Source organism: Protopterus annectens, chromosome 16.part0 (assembly GCF_019279795.1).
Source record: "Protopterus annectens isolate FY-2018-M chromosome 16.part0, PAN1.0, whole genome shotgun sequence".
Taxonomy (NCBI): Eukaryota; Metazoa; Chordata; order Ceratodontiformes; family Protopteridae; genus Protopterus; species Protopterus annectens.
Window position 1 is genome coordinate 705,528,228 of NC_056750.1, and position 22,273 is coordinate 705,550,500.

A 22,273-nucleotide genomic window follows, 5' to 3' on the forward strand; every position below is an offset into this window, starting at 1 on the left:
AAGGGCTGGTTGCAAATTACTAAAGGAGATGTAGTAGAGTAAGGCAGCAAAAAACAAAAAAAAATGGGCTGTAGAATGTAAAATGGATTTTTGAGGTGCTACTTAACATAAATTGGAGGGCTAAGGCAGGAGTGATTGGTATCAAGGCAGCTTTAGAATGGATATTACTAAAGAGAGGCTGCAGATAAAGGAAAATGGATGATAGGGGTGTTTCATATGTAGATGCAACAGTTGATGCTAATTTCAGCATTTGGGCCTACTGCTAAGCGATTAAAAATTGGGTAAGTGGCCATTTCAAGGAATAATATACAGCACTGGTGGAGGTGATCACCCTCTGCCCAGGAAGGTTGTTCAGGTACTTCAACTCCACATCACTGGCATCTGCAAACTGGGAATAGATGCCTTATTGGTCTCCAGTTCTCACTCTGTCTCCCTGTCATAATGTAGTTTGATTTTATGCAAAGATTTAGACAGTGGAGTGATGGGATTCAGTTGATTCTCCTGAAAGACAACCAAAGACATTCTGGAGGCTGCTACTTTGAGTTCTGTTCACACCTTTACAAAGCATTACCATTTGCCTCTTTACTCGAAGTCCAGGGCAGGCTTTGCCACTGCAGTGCTGTAGGGCCTTATAGCCGCACCTAATGCTATTTAGCTCCGGCCTCCCAACCATAGCTTTGGGATTCTACCCAAATGTAGTGACTGCAACAGTGAAACATGAACATAGTACAGTTGTGTACACTAATGTAGATGTTCGAGTGTATTCACAAATTGCAGTCCAGGTTACCCTCCCTCCATCCCCCTGCCATTCTAAAGTTTATCTTCCCTTCTCTATCTTTACAACTTATGTGGTGTATTTGCTTGTAGATGAAGGCAAAGTTTATATTGATACATGTGTATTTATATATATATATATATATATATATATATATATATATATATATATATATATATATATATATATATATATATATATATATATAGCTGCCATTTTTGGGGGCACCTGACATTGGGGGCAAGAAAAACCAAAGAAAATGGCATTGGCTGCATGTTTTATACCCCTGATGACCTGACATCATGGAAGAGACAGCAACTGACGCAGGACCCAAGACTTTGGAATTCAGGCCGACTGAGCGCAACCTGCCAGCAGATTACCCAAATGTAATGACTGCAACAGTGAATACACTCTAACATCTACATTTATGGTAAGTGTACACAACTGTACTTTTGTTACAGCCCTGAAAATAGCTTGGAGATGCATTGTATGCATGTGTGTACATGTTTGGAAATATGGTTAAGTTCCTTTCCTTTTATTTATGTATATATTATGCGATAGTGTGTGGCTGGACCGTTGTGTGTTTGGAAGACTGTCTTGTGTGTAGATAGCTTGCGCTGTTGCTTCCGGATTGGGAGATGGTGGCTTCTGGTTGTTAGACCTCTGAAAGCAGGTTTAAATGTAGTGGCAGAAAATAGCCCACAGTGCTGTTCAGTGCTTAATTGCCCCATATGCATGGGTCTTGTCAACCATCTTTAGAGTGTTTTAACATTCTCTGTGCTGTCCAAATAGTCTTTGTGTAGGCAATTGTGTACTTGTAAAACCCCAAACTACCATTTACACAGCCACATCATAAAGCCAACATAGGCTATTTCTATAAAAAAAAGCAAAGTTTATTTTCATTTATTTTTTTTTATCTGTGTTACTACATACTTTACTTCCCTCGAAGAAAGACGGCAGTTTACCTTGAAGCAACTTTGCATTCACAGTTTTGTTAGTACATTTTTTAACATGCAAAAGATTAATGTGGTGAAATGGTGTGAAATGGTTGCTTAATGCCACAAGACCTACTGTGATTAAGTACCTTTCCCATGGTGGTATATTTTAGTGGTTTGCTTAGTCCCATGGTATATAAGTGGAGACTACATGAAATCCAATATTAAATAATGAAATGTATTAGATTCTTAATGCATTCGTCCCCTGTGCAGTGCTTTTGGGCCTAATTCTGCTGCCATTGTATTACTTGAGTTTTTGTTGATGTAAATGTAATGAGTATAATCCATTGGTCACTGTACTCCTACAACATGAAAAATTGTGCAGACTAGCACTGTTCTAAATGTGGGACCTTTTGCAGTAATGGATGCTTTTTTTTTTCTTCCCCTTATGTGTTGGTTCTTTAAAAAGCTCTGAGAGAGAAATTACATGAAAATGTCTTTGGGCAGCATCTTGCAACGCAAGTGGTTATGAAGGCTGTACCAGGTTTTATACATAACAGCAATCCTAAAAAGCCCCTGACACTCTCCTTCCATGGATGGACTGGTACTGGGAAAAACTTCATCAGCAGAATCATTGCAGAGAGCATTTATAAAGATGGAATGAAGAGCAAGTACGTACATCACTTTGAGCCTACCTTACACTTCCCAAATCGGGACTGCGTCAACAAGTACAAGGCAAGCATTTAAGAGACCTTTTTATGCATGGCACTTAGTGATGCATACAGATGTTTTCAGATTGAACTTTCAGTTGTGAAGGCTAGCACGCAGGACATAATTTTTCTTTTACTGTCTACAGTGAGCCGTTGACAGAAATAAACTTGCTTTCCATGTGTGTTTTAATTTATTTATTTTTTTTTTTTTTTGGGGAGTGGTGAATTTACATTACCACTGCCTTTGATAAACATCCCCATCACTATAAATTTAATTGAATTTACAGACAGAATAACTCAGTGGTACGTTTTGATGATGGATGCATACTGCTACCTTACACAAGTTTCCGCTGGTATACCCCTAAGGTTTTAACGTTGAGGCTACACAAGCATTAGCATGTCTTGTTTTCTGTCACATGGGCCTTAGATTGAATAGACTGCACTTCCTGAAAATTTGAACTATCAGAATGAATTGATTAGTGCAATAATGTCTAATCCTGAGTAGTAATTTTGTTTGTGCAGTGATTTTACTGTCCTTCAGGTCCAGAGTATGTTTATTCTATACACCATAGTTTTAGAGCCTGTAAGGCATCTACTTTATTCACACCAAACCAAGTAATTTTGATAATCATCAGGGGGTATTGATGTTGCTAACCTGCAGCATAAAATGGTGCTCCCAACTTGGTTCTATTTCAGGGACTGTAGTTTTGTATTCCACTGGATGTGGCTTATGATTCATGTGTGGCATGAAACCCAAGCTCCTGTCTTCTGTTTAATTTCTCCAAGTCTGTTGGTTTGCTAATACCATGATTAGAATGGACCACATTCCTAAGTCAGGGTATATTTAAAGTTCATTAAATTAGTATTTTATGTGTTTCAGGAACACCAAGCAAAGATCACCACGATGTAAGGATACAAAACTGATGGTTTTATTAAAAATAAAAATAACAAGCGCTTTCGCATATGGACTGTATGCTTCTTCAGGTTACAATAACTAGTAAAAAGCTAAAGGCTTATATAGCAAGAAACATTCCTTAATTTCCCGCTTTTTCTTTCATTCAATTAAATAATCAAATAATAATGTACTTAACATCAATTCATTGCATTCAAATCTTACTTAAAAACTTCTGTTTTGAGATGTAAGTTAGTCATTTGAAAGATAAAGCTATAGCTCACTCCTAAGAAACACTAATATGGATTTATAATAGTTTTGACAATAATGAAGAGTTAAGCTAAACAAAGCAAAACAAAGCCTGATACATAGTACGTTGAACTATATGCTTTTAGCTATAAACATTTTAAAGTGATCAACTAAAACATATCTAGTTTTTAGCAACGTGTGCCTAGTATGCAATAATTCATCAATTGTTCAAGACAATATCAATTCTTAGATGAGCATATATGGATTCATGAAATATATTAAAATATGTATGAAATATATAAAGAATATAAAAAATATATACATAAATGTCAACTACAGAAATAAATAGATATATAAATATGTATATGTTGTCATATATAGATATATGCATATCAGAAAACGTGTGTGTGTGTGTGTGTGTGTGTGTGTATATATATATATATATATATATATATATATATATATATATACTCTGACCATTAGTATTATATTATGTTATATGATTAACTAATCAATAAATAATATATACATATACAAATTATGACACTTAAAATCACTAAAATTGAAAATATGTGGTATATAAGATAATAATGTCTGAATGGTCTTAAATACCAACATAAATTAATAGCCTATATTTGATATTAATGTAATCTCTGTTAGAAATATAATACTTGTAAATAAGAAATCCATCATATGTCAAAACATCTAATTAATAGTTACATCAGTTCACATCTAAAAGAAGAACAAAGAAGAAGGGAAAAAAAGGGGAAAAAAGGAAGGAAAGGGTGAAAGAAAGGAAAGAAAGAAAGGCTGAGTGGGGAAGGGGAGTGGGGGGCAGAGGGACAGGAGAAGGGAATTGAAAAAAAGGGGAAGGAAAATGGGGGAGAGGAGGAAAAGAAGAAAGGAGGGAAGAGGAAGGAGTTGTGATGGGGGGAAAAGAAAGTGAGGTGGAAATGAGAAAAACAGATGTGATGGCTATAGTAATCAGGTAATGACAAGACTATCTCGAAGCTAGTATGGATTTTAAACTAACAATACTATTTAACCCTGGAAATATGTGCGCTCTCAATCTCAGAATCTTGACAGAAATAAACTTGCTTTCCATGTGTGTTTTTAATTTATTTATTTTTTAATTTTTTGGGGGAGTGGTGAATTTACATTACACCGCCTTTGATAAACATCCCCATCACTATAAATTTAATTGAATTTACAGACAGAATAACTCAGTGGTACGTTTTGATGATGGATGCATACTGCTACCTTACACAAGTTTCCGCTGGTATACCCCTAAGGTTTTAACGTTGAGGCTACACAAGCATTAGCATGTCTTGTTTTCTGTCACATGGGCCTTAGATTGAATAGACTGCACTTCCTGAAAATTTGAACTATCAGAATGAATTGATTAGTGCAATGATGTCTAATCCTGAGTAGTAATTTTGTTTGTGCAGTGATTTTACTGTCCTTCAGGTCCAGAGTATGTTTATTATATACACCATAGTTTTAGAGCCTGTAAGGCATCTACTTTATTCACACCAAACCAAGTAATTTTGATCATCATCAGGGGGTATTGATGTTGCTAACCTGCAGCATAAAATGGTGCTCCCTGCACAACTTGTGCACCTTTATTCAACTTGGTTCTATTTCAGGGACTGTAGTTTTGTATTCCACTGGATGTGGCTTATGATTCATGTGTGGCATGAAACCCAAGCTCCTGTCTTCTGTTTAATTTCTCCAAGTCTGTTGGTTTGCTAATACCATGATTAGAATGGACCACATTCCTAAGTCAGGGTATATTTAAAGTTCATTAAATTAGTATTTTATGTGTTTGATAGCCAGAAGTGCTCTTTGCAGCACCTGTAATGTGCCCAGAATTTGACTTCTGCAGTTTATACAGAGTAACGTGTATTAGCAGCATGTGCGAGTATGACTGCAGATTCTTTGTATTAGACCCATTTCTCCTACTGCTGGAACTGAGCATCTTCCACATTGTTTGTCTGCAAATCTGGATATTTTATGGCACTCTCTGTACATGAGATACTAGAATCACTAGGTGTAGCAATTGCATTAGTAATGCTGCTTTTGTCTTGTTTTATGGACTATTATATCTGGTTTTCTCGCATCTTTTGAACTGTTGGTAATGGGTGATCCTGTGTGATGTATACTTCATTTTCTAATGCATTGTGGTTAATGTTTCCAATGCTTTTCATCCACTTTCCATATTGCAATGTTTGCTCAGTCCCATTGCAAGTCTTGCCACGTTGTTCCTTTTGGTGTACAGGCCCTACCATGATTGTATTACATTTGGTAGCAAGATGTGCAACATTTTTTCCTTTTTTCCTAAATGCAGACCCTACATTTGCCTGTTTCTCTTACTTGTTCAGTGGACTTTATAAACCAGTATGTATTGTCCACTATCACAGGAAGCCATTATTAACTTTTTATCTTTTGGTTAAGACTTCACCAATCCTGTCAAATCATGATTAGCATGAGGTTGTTCCCGGAGATCTCCATTTTCCACAATAGTTATGGCTTTTCCAAATTTCTTTCCTTCTCCTTACATTCTTTCTTTAGCACATTGTGTGTCTGTGTATTTCTTTTGGTTTTTCTTTTTTTTTTTGCTTTGTTTCTTGTTACAGTTAATCATTTGTGAAGAGACCCATACCTTTTTCACAGCAAGGAAAGTATACATTGATATAGACAGATTTTTGTACATTTGATAACTGTGAAGCACTTTCCTTATTTTCCTATCCAACTGATCCAATACCTTTTGGGGCCAGTTACCCCAACAATGTAGGCTTGAATAGTTGAATAGGAAGAGCAAATTATTTTACAGCTTGGACTTTATTCCTAGATGTCAGTGCTGTTTTCAGTGTTAGTTTTAGTCTTTTGAAGTATTTCTTAGTGAGTTTTATTCACATTTGTTGATGATCCTTCATCAGTTCCCAAATGTTTATACATAGCCTCCTGCTACAGTTCCTTTATATTGCATTCCTGTCCTGGTATTTTCTTGGTACTGCAACTTTCCTGCTTTAACCATTGCTTTTGCACAATTTTCTATTGCTTGAGAAAGTTTGTACCACTTGCACTTCCAGCTCTTCATCTGAACTAGGTCATTCGCAAAAAGTAAATGAGAAGTCTTTAAGTTGTTTTCTGAGAGACAATTTTGTAACCATGACCTGTTAAGTAAACAGCTTAGTGGGTTAAGGGCAAGACAAAAGTAGCATCTTTGACAAAGAATTACCCTGGAATATATCCCCCTTATAATTTTTATGCCTGTGATGATGATTTGCCATTTGTTATGGCTCAACTGCAAAGTGGTTTGTCACTGTTTCATGGTCACAGTAATGTAAGTGATCAATGTAGTGTCTTGTACATCGGTAATCCCTCCTTTATACATGAATCTATGTTGATGTCAAATGCTTCTGTAATCTATCCCGTCCCATGCTTAGATTCTTCCCTTTTAAGGTTCCCTGTTGGGCTTTATTTTGCAACAAACGATCCTTTTGCTCTATATGACTTACTTTTCTTAGCATTTTGTTCTTTTCCATGATTTTGAGTTTTCCAGATGTCAAACTGTATCAATAACAGTATGTAGCTTGTACATTGTCAGAAGGCAAGTTATTGGTGTATAGTTTTAGGGTGGCTTACAGGTTCACTCGAACAGAGGCGTATTTTGTCCTGTTAAGCAGGTTGGTGTCTGTTTGAGATGCGCTTGAAAGTAATTTTTAATCTGGGCTAAATCTGCATGTAAAGATGTTAACACTTTTTAGCCAGAAGTACTGCATCTGGGCCTGGGGTTTTCCAATCTGTAAGCTTACTAGTTTTGTTTTTCTTTAGCTGTTCATCACTTTTCATATCCCATACATTTGAGCTCATTACGTTTTCTTATAACTTCTGTCCATTCAGCATCTTTGTTCCATAGGGTCTTCATAAATATTTCATCAACATGTTTCTCCTTTTGGTGGTGTCTCCCTCTTCTTTTGCTTTGTTTCCCAGTTCTCTGGAAAACTTTTTGGGTCATCAGTGAATTACTTGTATATTTCCTTAATGTGGTTTGTAGGATGACGGTGATCAAGAAGAGGAGGAGTGTGAGGGCAGCACCAAGGATCAAATGGAAATTGAAATAGGGTAATTGTGAGGTGGAGTTCAGGGATGAGTTAAGACAGGCACTGGGTGGCAGTGTAGAGTTGCCAAATAGCTGGGTAACTACAGCAGAGCTAGTAAGGGAGACTGCTAGAAAGGTGCTTGGTATGACATCTGGACAGCGGAAGGACGACAAGGAGACATGGTGGTGGAATGAGGAAGTACAGGAGAGTATTCCGAGAAAGAGGTTGGCCAAGAAGTGGGATTGTCCGAGAGATGAAGAAAGACAGGAGTATAAGGAGATGAGGTGCATGGCAAAGACAGAGGTGGTCAAGGATAAAGGTATATGAAGTTGCATGAAAGGTTCAACACTAAGGAGGGAGAAAAGGACCTGTACCGATTGGCTAGACAGAGGGACCAAGCCAAGAAAGATGTGCAGCAGGTAAAGGTGATAAAGGATAATAAGGGAAACATACAAGCGAGGAGTGTGTGTTGAGCAGGTGAAGAGAGTACTTTGAGGGGTTGATAAATGAAGAGAATGAGAGGGAGAGAAGGTTGGATGATGTGGAGATAGTGAATCATGAAGTGCAATGGATTAGCAAGGAGGAAGTAAGGATAGCTGTGAAGAGGATGAAGAATGGAAAGGCTGTTGGCCCAGATGACCTACCTGTGGAAGCATGGAGGTGTTTAGGTGAAATGGCAGTGGAGTTTTTAACCAGATTGTTTAATGAAGTCTTGGAAAGTGAGAGGATGCCTGAGGAATGAAGAAAGGGTTTTGGTACCAATTTTTAAGAATAAGGGTGATGTGCAGAGCTGTAGTAACTACAGAGGGATTAAACTGATCAGTCACAGCATGAAGTTATGGGAAAGAGTAGTGGAAGCTAGGTTAAGGAGGGACGTGATGATTAGTGATCAGTAGTATGGTTTCATGCCGGGAAAGAGCACTACAGATGTGATGTTTGCTCTGAGTGTTTATGTACAGAGAGGGTCAGAAGGAGTTGCATTGCGTTTTTGTAGATTTAGGGAAAGCAAATGACAGGGTGCTTAGAGGGGAGTTGTGGTATTGTACGAGGAAGTCGGGAGTGTCAGAGAAGTATGCAAGAGTGGTACAGGATATGTACAAGGGTAGTGTGACAGCGGTGAGGTCTGCTGTGGGAGTGAAGGATGCATTTAAGGTGGAGGTGAGATTACATCAAGGATCAGCTCTGAGCCCTTTCTTATTTGCAATGGTGATGGACAGGTTGACAGATGAGATCAGACATGAGTCCCCGTGGACTATGATTGCAGATGACATTGTGATCTGTAGTGAGAGTAGGTAACAGGTGGAGGAGACCCTGGAGAGATGGAGATATGCTCTAGAGAGAAGAGGAATGAAGGTCAGCAGAGATCTGCTCTAGAGAGAAGAGGAGTGAAGGTCAGCAGGACTAAGACGGAAAATATGCGTGTGAATGAGAGGGATGATAGAGGAATGGTGGTGATGCAAGGAGTAGAGGTGGTGAAGGTGGTTGAGTTTTAAATATTTGTGATCAGTAGTTCAGAGTAATGGTGAGTGTTGGAGAGGTAAAGAAGAGAGTACAGGCAGGATAGAGTGGGTGGAGAAGAGTGTCAGGAGTAATTTGTGACAGACTAGTACCAGTACGAGTGAAAGGGAAGCTCTATAAGAGGGTAATGAGACCAGCTATGTTATATGGGTTGGAGACAGTGGCATTGACAAAAAGGTAGAAGTTAGAGCTGGATGTCACAGAGTTAAAGATGTTAAGATTTGCACTGGGTGTGATGAGGGTGGACAGAATCAGGAATAAGTATATTAGAGGGTCAGCCCAGGTTGGAAGGTTTGGAGACAAAGCCAGAGGCAAGATTATGTTGGTTTGGACATGTGCTGAGGAGGGATGCTGATTATATTGGGAAAAAGATGCTAAGGATGAAACTGCCAGGTAACAGGAAAAGAGGAAGACCTAAGATGAGGTTTATGGATGTGAGGAGAGAGGACATGCAGGTGGTTGGTGTGACAGAGCAAGATGCAGAGGACTGGAAGACATGTAAATAGATGATCCGCTGTGGCGACCCCTAACGGGAAAAGCTGAAAGATGATTATGATATCTTCTAACTTTTTTTCTGCCTGTGCTGATGTATTCCATTTTTGTAGTAGCATATGATAGTTACTGGTCTGTTTACTCTGCTTTGCTTTTATACTTCTAAGTCATTATTGGTTGGTCTGTGCTGCCTTCTGTACTCTTTAAAAGTGACACTTTTTGCCTTTTGTTTCATAGTTTTCTTTATTTCAGCACTTCCATGGTGGCATTTTATCCCCCCTTCTCTTATTGCTCTCTTTTTTGTGGCAAGAATTGCCAGTTATTAATTTAGCTGCACAGTAATGTATTCTATTTACTCCTAATAGTCTTGATTACTGCATTCGTCAGACTTCTAACATTTTGGGTCTTATTTCATTTTTGTAATCTATTTCTTTCATTGATCTTAATATGCTCATCCATCTAAATCAAGCAGCTCATCCATTGTAAATTTTTTTTTTCTAAACTGAGAATGCATTCTTTGTGCTCAAAGTTCCAGAACATCTTCCTGTGTCCTATACTCTTTGAATGCATCATGTATCTGCTGCTGCTTCATAATGGAAATCATTGGCCCATCACACCACAACATAATGTTCGTAAGAGTTGCTGGATTTTCTAAACCTAATCTTTCATTTCGTAGGTAATCTATAACTTCAGATCTGTTATCAAGGTAGTCATTCCTCTCAATAGGGTCTTGGATCCGACATTGGATCCAAGCTGACAACTTTATCTTACAGATCCAAGACTCAAACAGATAAAAGGCTCAAGCACCTCCCTCTCCCATAATCCCTTGCTGCCCTTTAACGCTCAGACCTCGTTTGCCATGTTTTGCTAAGGACATATCTTGCCTGTTTTCAGCTTTCTTCTAGCTTAGTTTATCTTTAATCAGTTTTTAAACTTGTTAGTGTTAGGTTTTAGTGTTAGCTGTAGGCTTTTCCCTCTCCTCCCTTAGGCATTCTAGTTCTGTAGGATAGTTCATCTCTTGTAGGTTAGGCGTTTGGTGCTTTTTTTTTTCCCTCTGAGACGGGTTTTTTTTTCTTTCCTCATTTTTTTTCTTTCAGTATGTGTGAGAAACTCTCTGGGTTTAAAAAGCGCTCCTTGTGCGGATTGAAAGATGCCCAATTCTGACTTGTACGAGGAATGTTACTGCTGTTACTACTGTTGAAGAGCTCCTCACTTAGAGGTTGAATGCAACTTCTGTCGCATTCAATCCCAGGGCTTTAGTGGAGAGCCGTAACAAATTGTTTCTCAGATATAGTTCGGGGGGTCCTTTGTCTTGTCCCGTCCCCCCCAGGCTTCCTCTTCTGATTCTAAGCGGAAGGCCCCTTCCGTTCCTTTGGTGACATCAAAAAAACCTAGACTGCGTAATCCTAGGAATCTGGATTCAAGACCAGTCCAGGCTCTGTCAGATCTGCGATCTTTGGATCTCTGATATTTGGTGTCTTCTACTAGATCCATGGCGGCCTCCTGATTTGAAGGACCTCTGATCCAGTTAAGACCAGACTCTGATCTGACCAGTTCATCGGATCCAATGGCTTTTACCTCAGCCTTTGGATCTTGCAGGCTTATCAGATCCAATGGCTTTTACCTCAGCCTTTGGATCTTGCAGGCTTATCGAGTCCTCGTATAATTAGAGGATTCAGCTTCACTTGAATCCTCCAGGCATTTGTTTCCGTAGGCTCCTAGCCCTCTGAGCTGAACTCCATGGCATAGACACAGGTCTTGGAGTGCACAATTGGACCTCCAGCTAAGTCTAATCACTCCTCTACTTCCTTTAGATCATCTAGGAGTTCACCATCAGGAATGGAGAAGATGATGAGCTTCCTCAAAGCTCAGAATTTGAGCTTCTGGCATCCCCAGTCCATCCAGCTACAGGAGCCTCCCCAATCACTTGTCAACATTTTCCTCTTCCGATTCCAAGGGCTTTGGAATCTTAGGACTTGGATATCTAGAGTTAGATCCTAGTGGTGCTGAGTATTCCTTTTATCTCAAATCCATCAGGGTCCCTGGCTTGCTCTCTTCTCACACCCTTGGGCCAGAGTGGGCCCCAGGCTGGGAGTGGTCAGTGCTAGTTCCATATGGGTGAGGTCTGGTCCTGGCCTTTTGGACCGATCCCTCCCCCTGGGGACCTTGGCCCTAGACAGCTCCAGTCTGGTGTTGTCCAGGAGTTGCTTTACTGTCGTGGTCATTTCTTTTTTCCAGGTAGCCTCCCCCTCTGGGAATGGGGATAGGACCTCTTCCAGTCCATCAGCTTTCAGGGTGATAGAGATGACCTTCAGTATTGGAGTGACGACATCTGCTCTTCTGGATCCAGCCTTGATCTTCTCCACCTTAGGTGGTGAGGCCTTGCATCCTGTCCAGCGTCGGCCCTCCCGTAGCAGTCTTGAAAGGGTTTCCTCCCTGTGTCCCTGCATCTTCGAGTCCCCCCAGAGTCCACCACAGACAAGGCACCTCGTAAGAGAAAAGTGCAAGAGGAGGCACTTGGACTCTCCCATGGAGTCCCTTACAGAGGACACGGACCTCAATGAAGGAGACTGGTCCCACAGATCTCAGTCTGATGTCCCCTTTGGGGACATCCTTGAGATCCTGAGGCAAAAAGGCAGATGGTCTCCCCCAATCCTTGTCCTCTGAGGAGTCTGTATTGTTGAAGGTGTTTGGGACTGGCCCATCTACTTCGTGGGTATCCCCCTCCCCCTGCTGATGTTCGTGGATCTTGTTTCCTACAGGGCCCAGAAGGAACCAGACACTGGAACCAGTGCCTAAGTGAGCTGACTAGTTCCTATTCCTTCCTGTGGACCGACCCTTTTGGAGCAAGGGAGTCCCAGTCAATGCCGTTGTGGTTGCTGCTCCCACCACAAAGGAGTTGGCGGAGGAGAGTTCCATGGTTCATCTCCTGAACAGGGAGTCTTGGGTGACTGACCGGCTTGGGAAGTGTTTGCCTCAGCTACCTTTGGACTGAGGGCAGTTAATTACCTGGCACACTTAACTTGCCTTCAAAGGGACTTGAACGAACTCACCACTTCCCTTAGAGTGCTGCCGGACGTGGACCTCAAGAAGGTGTTTTCCAAGCTCTTCACTTTAACCTCATCGAGGAATTAGCGAGGAATGCCAATTTCCTGAGCAGCAGGTACCAGCATAGCTATAAGGCACAATGCTCGCTTATGACTATGCGGATTTGTGGAGGCCTTCAAAGCATCTTTTACTAATGCTCCCTTTGACAGGTTCCACCCTCTTTAGACCTTCTGTGAAAGAGACTTTAATCTGTAGTGAGCAGGAATGGAAGATCTTGTGTGCTGTTGGGATCAGATTTTCTACTCCTCAGAGATCTTTCTTCAAGACCCAAAGAGAAGCTGAGCTGATGTGGTTCCAGATGTCACTGTCTTCCAGGACGCTCTTGATTTGTCTTCCCAGAGGCAGGGGGAGAGGATTCAATGGTAGATGCTGCACTAGAGGCAGGGGGAGTCCGCAAAATCAGGGCTGCAGGGAACCTTTCTCTTGGCAGCCCTTTCAGCACTCCTGAAGTGTTGCCCAGCTGCCCTGCCCTGGGGGCATCGGGGGTTGTCTTTCTCTTCACCCACTAGCCTGGATAAACATAATCTCCAATCAGTGGGTGTTCAACATCATTCCAGGGGTTATTTCATTCCCTTTTTTCAACCCCAAGGCATCTCCCCGACATTCTACCCAGTCAGAGGGAGTTGGCCTTCAAGGAAGTTGACCTTCAAAAATGAGCCATCCAGAAGGTCCCAGCAGGACAAAGAAGATCTAGAACTTGCTCTAGCTTCTTTTTTGTGCCAAAAAAGACAGTGGACCTGCATTCTATTTGGACCACAGCAAGTTGAATCTATCTGTCAAGAAGTCTAAGTTCCAGATGGGCACTGTTCAGTCCATTCTGCCTCTCTCTTACACCAGACAACTTTATTTGCTCAGTGGCTCTCCAGGGCACCTACTATCACATCATGATAGGCACTCCAGGAGACATCCTCGCTTCCAATAGGTGCCAGTCATTACCAGTTCAGAGCCCTGCCCTTTGGACTCAACACAGAGCCCCCCGGGTGTTTACCAAATTTATGGTAGTAGTAGTAGTGGTGGTTCACCGGAGGCAGCGGGGATTCCCGGTGTTTCCATACCTTGACAAATGGCTCCACATTGCACCCATGAGGCGTCAACTGTCACAAGCCATTCAGTATGTCCTACTCCTGTTCAGGCAATTGAGGATAAAAGTGAACCTTTCAAAGTCAATTCTGGTTCTGACGCAAACAGCATTTATAGGAGTCCAGCTTGACTCCCTCTCTGAGATAGTAACATTACCTCTTCACAGAGTACAGCTGATCCGGGAGCAGGCTATGCAAGTCTTTTATTTTCTGAATCCTCCAGCCCACTTGGTTATCCAGACCCTAGGATCCATGGCCGCAGCTATACAGCTTGTGCCATTAGCAAGGTACCATATGCATGTTCTGCAGTGGATCTTGTCTATGTCTACAAAATTGATGCCAGTGTGCAGAATGCACCTTCTTTGGTGGTTTCAGTCTCAGGGTCTCAGTGTAGGCAGGCCCTTTTCACTCCCTCCACCCAAGCCCACAGTAACCACAGACACTTCCTTGTTGGGGGGGGGGGGTGGAGCATTTCCAGGGGAGGACAGTTCAAGACACTTGGCCCATTAGAGACAAAATTGCACATAAATGTCTTGAAGATGAGAGCAGTCCTAACATTGCAAACCTTTCAGGATTTCTTTCCTCTGTGGACAGTTATAATTCAGATGGACAACATAGCACTGGTCTGGTACATCAATAAATGGGGGAACATGATCTTGCTTGTGCGAGGAGGCCATGAGAGTGTGGGAATGGGCAATGTCTTCAGGGTGCTTTCTTGCAACACACATACCTGTGGACTTCATGTATGTTGACAAACTCAGCCGAACCATATTGAGTCCTCATGAGTGGTCCTTCAATCCAACAGTAGCGAAGCAGGTCTTTGATCATTCAGGACACCCGTGCTGCAATCTCTTTGCCTCCCCTACCAACAACAAATGTAGCATGTACTTCAAGGGATGCTGTAGTCTACAATTGACTTCCAGGTCTCCTCTACGCATACCCTCCTATTCCTCTTATTTCCAAAGTTTTGCAGAAAGCGCATTGCCTGAGGAAATCCTTGATCCTCCTTGCTCCTTCTGGTCTTGCCTGAACTATCCCCCTTGCATACTGAATCCCCTTCAGGATCTGATTTCCCATCCTTTGGAGCACCCACTTCCCAGTCTTCGGACCCTTCATCTAACCGCATGATTTCTCCAATTAAAGTGAATTTGAGACAGTCAGGCCTAGAGTCCCCCATCAAGAATATTGTCCTACCCTCCCAGCAACCTTTCACCAGAAAGGTCCATAGTAAAATGGAAAAGGTTTTCTGTCTGGGCTTAAGAGCAGGAATCTGAACCCTTTTTCTACTTTTGTGCCAGATATTCTCTTGTTCCTGTCCTCACTTTTTCAGGAAGGGACGAGTTTTTCTACTGTTAAGCTTCAGTTGGCTGCAATTTCCATTTTTTCATGAGAATAGTGAACTTGCGTTCCCTTCCAGACTCTGGAATACCTTTTTGAAAGGTTTTCTTCTAAGACCACCTGTCAAGGATCCCTTGCCTCCTTGGTATCTAACTTTTGTGCTGCAGTATGACTCCAAGCCAATTTGAGCCTACTAGTTCATGTGATTTCAATTTTTTTTTCATGGAAAACGGCCTTCCTGGTAGCCATAACTAAATAAAGGCGGTGTCCGAGCTGCAAGCCCTTTCAACTGCTCCCCATATGTGGTCTTTCACAAAAATAGAGAGTCTCTTAGAATGAATCCAAGGTTTCAACTGAGTCCAATTTATAGGTTCATAGGTAGGTACTAGGCTATCTGCCAGGGGGCATTTATAAGCCTAGCCAGTGTGTGTCCACTTTCGTCGCCTCATTGATTAACTGAGCATCTGTCAAGAATAGCCAATGAAGTGATCCCCCAGGTGTGTATTTTTGTTAGAAATCCAGGAAACAGTTCACTGCCAGTATTCAAGTAAAACAACCAAAATAATCACCAAGAACGTAGTTTTAATGAAGCTTTCGGGCACACATCCCTTCATCAGCATATACAATCACATCAGAATGCTCTTTATATAGAGGGACTTTAAAAATCACATGATCAAAACCAGCCTATAATAATATACCTAAAACAATTACATCAATTACATAAATAAGATATAAAATTGACCTATATTTCTATACATAAAAACTCTAAAAGTACATTCCTTACTATACATTTAACAAACTAGTAGCTTATACATAAATTTAACAATTATATTATTTTATTTCCAATTGTTTTTTAACTAAAACAGGTTTTATACTTATTGCACTATTAAGACCTGGATTCAAGTCTGCCTGAAGTCTGATTATCCAACCTAATTCTTTCAACTCTATAGCATTATTTATGTCCCCACCTCTTTTGCATTGTTTAACTACATCCACTACTCTAAATCTAAAACTATGATTCTCAAATTCCATAATATGCTTATATAGGGCATTTGTTTGTACCTTCCTATTGATTTCTGATCTATGTTCTATAATTCGGTCCTTTAGGCCTTCCTATTGATTTCTGATCTATGTTCTATAATTCGGTCCTTTAGCATATTATGGAATTTGAGAATCATAGTTTTAGATTTAGAGTAGTGGATGTAGTTAAACAATGCAAAACATAAATAATGCTATAGAGTTGAAAGAATTAGGTTGGATAATCAGACTTCAGGCAGACTTGAATCCAGGTCTTAATAGTGCAATAAGTATAAAACCTGTTTTAGTTAAAAAAACAATTGGAAATAAAATAATATAATTGTTAAATTTATGTATAAGCTACTAGTTTGCTAAATGTATAGTAAGGAATGTACTTTTAGAGTTTTTATGTATAGAAATATAGGTCAATTTTATATCTTATTTATGTAATTGATGTAATTGTTTTATATATTTATATAGGCTTTGGTTTGATATGTGATTTTTAAAGTCCTCTATATAAAGAGCATTCTGATGTGATTGTATATGCTGATGAAGGGATGTGTCTTTCACATTAAAAACGCGTTCTTGGTGATTATTTTGGTTGTTTTACTTGAATACTGGCAGTGAACTGTTTCCTGGATTTCTGACTTTATACCACTGGTATTACATTGAAACCAGCTTATTTCTTGGATAAATATTGAAACAGACTATTTAAGATGGCTTCATCTATAAAAAGACTGTTATTGAGAGCAAATAATCCATTGTTGCAAACAGCGGATGCTAGTAAACCTCAAGATGTATCTACAGGTAATGATATCAAAGAACTGAGTAAATTGATAATAACATTAGAGAAAAAAGTGAATAGCTATAAACAATTACAATGGCAGAGATTTAGTTTTTCAGCATACCTAGAATTGGGTATTGTACCACGGGGGCTTCGTATACTGAAGATGCCCTCTTATGGTAATACACATGAGGAATTGCTGATAAAATGGCAGCAGTTAAATTTAGAACTAAGCGCAAACTACATGAAACTCATGAATGAGTTTTTTGTTGAGATTGAACATTCCTTGCTCATAGAAATAGAGGCCTTGGAAAAACAAGTACTGGAATGCATAAAAGGTGATACAACAAATCAACACTACCAAACCTTTATTGAAAATGTGCATGTTATGGATAATAGACTTGAGTTAAAGAAAAAACGTAAGCTGCAACGCGATGTACAAGATTTTAAAAATGGCCATATCTTCTCCTGGCCCAAACTAGAGTATAAACACTCAAAGTCTGTTGGAAATACTAAGAACTATGTGCAAAATAAGAATGAAACTACAAAGACTAGATCGTTAGATCAGCTTGATGAATTTTGCTTGCCACAACCGTCGCAAGTGACTTTGGCAACACCCACTAACCAACAAACTAGTGCGCATGACGTTATTTCGATCACGCCACGACGAAGAAGGACCAGGAGGTGAAGGAGCTGTAGTTGAGCTAGTTACAACACCAACTAGCTCGGATAAAGCCCATACGTCTAGCGTGGTTACTCCAGTTAAACAAAAAACAGACTTTAAAAATAAAAAGCAGGCGGAGATTTCGGCTTTTTTACCTTTTCGGTTGAAACAACCGGAAAAGGTAATAGTTCGGCAAATGCAGCAGGAAAACACCCCAAAAACAGTCCTGCAGCAGCAGCAAGTAACACAAGGGGCGAAAAGAAAGTACGACAGCCCAAGGCAAACCAGCAAACTGCCTCGCCGATAAGTACAGCGATTCCTTCTATTAGAAAAGGTACTTTGAATTTAACGCAACACTATTTAACTGAAGAACATTATGAATTGTTGAGCAAAGGTTTAAAATTCATACCTTTTGCCATGGATGATATGGTTAATGCCATTATTGACCTTAGACTATTCGCAAGAGCTATAATGTTAAAACTGTTGTTTGCAAATACGAATTCTATTGAAATGCCTTACAAGAAATCTAGCACATTCATTCCACAATTATCACCAGTACTATTAGCCTTTATTAATATAGTAGAGATTGAACTAAGGTCTTTGTATGCAAAGAAATTTGATAAAACTAGAAAATATAACTTAACATATGGGGAATATCAAGCCTTATTGGAATTAAAAAATGATAAAGATTTAATCATAAAACAAGCAGATAAAGGTGGGGCAATTGTACTAATGGATAGAAATGTCTATAACACAAAGTTCAAAAACTATCTTGCGGATACTAACACATTTAAGCAGATAACTTTTGTAGAAGTGAAGAATCAAACAATGAAAGTGAACATGGTTATATATGACATGCAGTTAAATAATGAAATTACTTTAGATCTATTTAACTATTTTTCTGTACCATGCCCCAAGACCCCACAGATTTATGGAATTCCGAAGATTTATAAATCAATAGATGACCCCCCACTGAGACCCATTGTTTCGGGCAGAGGATGGGTGACCGAACCCATCTCCAAATATTTACAGAAAGAACTAGCTAAACTACTACCTAGATGTAATAGTATTATAAGAGATACAACTGATTTTTTATGTAAACTCAATGAATGGTATGGTGTGGTAAAGAATGATTATATAATGGTGACATTAGATGTTGAATCACTGTTCACAGTCATTCCAATAGATTATGGTGTTGAAGCCATAAGGAGATTATTATTAATGGATTCCACCAAGCAACCATGTGAAGTTGAAAAATTATGTTCACTTTTAGATCTAGTGTTGACAACGAATTTATTTGTATTCGATGGTATCCCTTATAAACAACAAACAGGAGTAGCAATGGGAACCTCGGTGGCGAATACGTTTGCAAATCTTGTGCTATATTACTGGGAGAAAAAATACATATTAAGCAATAATAATGTACATAATACATATGTTAAAAGCTATGTTAGATTTGTGGATGACTGCTTTTTTGTATGGGAAGGAACTGAAGACAATTTGCTGCTATATTTATCCTATCTTAACAACACAACTAATTTTTTAAAGTTCAAGATGGATTATTCTAAACAAAGTATAGTGTTTTTAGATGTAAAATTATATAAAAATAATGAAAGGTTGGAAACAAGGATACATAAGAAAGAAGTTCACACAGTGAGATATTTGAAAAAAGCAAGTATGCACCCCCCACATTTTAATGGAATTGTTAAGTCACAGATGATTAGGGTAAGCAAACTAACAACAAATAATAAAGAATATGAAGCTGAAATACTAAAAATGAAAGATGAATTTATAGTTGATGGTTATAACGCAACTACTGTTAATAATATTATGGAAGAAGTGAATGTAGGAAGACAAAATATGTTTAAACCAACATTTAGCACTATTTTAACTGGACTTGATGATTTAAATACAGTAAAAAGAATAGGGCAAGAACATAAAAGTAGATATATTATGACGTATAGTGGTTATACACATCAAATTATCAATATTATTGAAAAAAATATTGATGGCAATGCCTGAAATACAACTATTGGTAGGCCCTAAACCTAGATTTGCATATAGAAATCACCAATCTATAAAGAATATATTATGCTATAAAGATTTTGGGGAAACTCATAAGTTAGAACAAGATAGGTTGGGTACTTTTAAATGTCAGAATTGTACCTGCTGTAAAGATATTTTAGAATCAGATTGTGTATTTAAACATCCAACCACAAATAAGGAATATAAATTTTATGTAGCAGCAACTTGTAATAGACTGGTGTATCTTGCTACATGCCGCATTGTTATGCATTTTATATAGGAAAAACCACCCTAAAGGACCGAATTATAGAACATAGATCAGAAATCAATAGGAAGGTACAAACAAATGCCCTATATAAGCATATTATGGAATTTGAGAATCATAGTTTTAGATTTAGAGTAGTGGATGTAGTTAAACAATGCAAAAGAGGTGGGGACATAAATAATGCTATAGAGTTGAAAGAATTAGGTTGGATAATCAGACTTCAGGCAGACTTGAATCCAGGTCTTAATAGTGCAATAAGTATAAAACCTGTTTTAGTTAAAAAACAATTGGAAATAAAATAATATAATTGTTAAATTTATGTATAAGCTACTAGTTTGTTAAATGTATAGTAAGGAATGTACTTTTAGAGTTTTTATGTATAGAAATATAGGTCAATTTTATATCTTATTTATGTAATTGATGTAATTGTTTTAGGTATATTATTATAGGCTGGTTTTGATCATGTGATTTTTAAAGTCCCTCTATATAAAGAGCATTCTGATGTGATTGTATATGCTGATGAAGGGATGTGTGCCCGAAAGCTTCATTAAAACTACGTTCTTGGTGATTATTTTGGTTGTGTATTTTTGTTACCCATCCACTCGTCAAGGTTTCTCTTGGAGTGCTGATGAGGAGCTCTGCCTAATGTAGTTAGGAATTTTGTTCCAAAGCATGGGGAGTCTCTGTGACAGGAATCAATCCCTTCAGCATGTTCTATTTATTGTTGTGGCGAGGTTTAGCTCACTAGAGTGAATGGCTCGTAGTGACTTGGATTTCTTTAGGTGGAGCATGTCCATCAATTCTAAGTTGGACATTGCTTTGTAAGTCAGGCAGAGATCACTTCTGAGTAAGCGATATGCAACTGAGTACAGCTGGAGTTTTTCCAGTCTGGCTGTATAGGATATATGTTTGAGGCCAGTAATCCTCTTGCTGAGGTACTTTTGTGGTCTTTTCCAGCTGTAGGAAGTGTCTTGTGAGGTACATCCCAAATGGGGCATTGTACTCTATGATGGGTCTGATGAGTGACGAGTAGAGGGGCACTATAACCTCTTTATTTCTAGATGAGAAAATTATTAATTAGATGGGCTACATAGAAGGATTTCCTAACTACCTTGGCAATATGATTGTCAAAGGAGAGATTACTAACTACCTGGGTCCCCAGATCTTATTACCTCTTCTGTATTAAGGGGGCTGCCACCTATGTTGTAATTCATGGGTGTTTTGTTTTTCCCAAACGGGATGAGACTGCATTTTTTGGCATTTAGCTTGAGACCATGACTTTGACATCAGGTGTCAGTCTCAGGCCCTTTTGGAGAATGTCCGTGTCAGCCGGAGAGTCAATTATGGCTCCCAGTTTGCAGTCATCGGCGAACTTGGTTAGCCATTGTCCTCCTGTGTTTCTGTACTTCTGAAAAGTATATGCTGAACAGTAGGATTCCCAGGACGGAGCCTTGTGGGACACTACTTGCGACTGGTTTAGAGTCGGACCTATTCTTACCGTGGGAGTTCTGTCTGTAAGCCAGTTGGCATCCCATCTCGTGACGTTGGGGTTTATGTTGAGGCTGGTGAGTTTTTCTATAATTCCAAAAGTGGGGAATGGTGCCAAAAGCCTTGGTGAGGTCAAGGTATGCTGTGTAAACTACCTTTCCCTCATCCATGGCCTTGGTGACTGTCTCAAAGAAGTCAACCAGGTTTAGTAGGCATGATCTGACCTTAAAGCCGAACTGGGTCGGGTCAAGTGTTTGGAAGTTCCCAATGTCTTTGTTAATGAGTTCCATGATGTTACACGCCATAGCCTTGCAGACCAGGCTAGTCAGGCTTATGGGGCGATAGTTACCAGGGTCAGTTGTGGCCCCTCTGTTGTGGAGCGGAATAACCATTGCTGTGCGCCTTTCTATGGGCATGTAGCCTGTGGAGAGGCTGAGGTTGAACAGTGTGTTTAGGTGAGGGTTTAGTTTGTTCTGTAGTTCGTGCAAGACACAGCCTGGGACACCGTCTGGCTGCATTGATGCTGTGCTTTTGGCTTTTGAGAGGGCTGTTTTCACCTGTGCGTCTGATTTCTGGGACCCTACACTTTTCCGGTATTGTTGTGGGCCCTTTTGGGGGTGAAGTTTGCACTGAATCTATCTGCCAGGATGTTGGCAATATCAGTGGGTTCAGTATATTTTGTGCTGTTTTGCACTAGCTCAGTGCATATCTACCAGTTGCCGCTTAGGTTCTTGACATAGCTAAAGAAGGCTTTGTGGTTATCTTTCGTATCCTTGGCTATTTTTCTTTCAAAGTTAGCTTTGGAGGATTTTGAGGGACCTTAGTTTC

The 22,273-nt window shown here is 39.6% G+C and overlaps 1 protein-coding gene across 1 annotated transcript in view; it reads left to right on the plus strand.

Moving 5' to 3' along the window:
* LOC122791002 (torsin-1A-like) overlaps positions 1-22,273 on the plus strand; it is a gene marked incomplete at its 3' end in the record, with an annotated part of 566,886 nt that overhangs the window by 85,967 nt on the left and 458,646 nt on the right. The window contains 1 exon segment of the mRNA XM_044058746.1: positions 2,180-2,445. Within this exon segment, the coding sequence (XP_043914681.1) occupies positions 2,180-2,445 (266 nt within the window).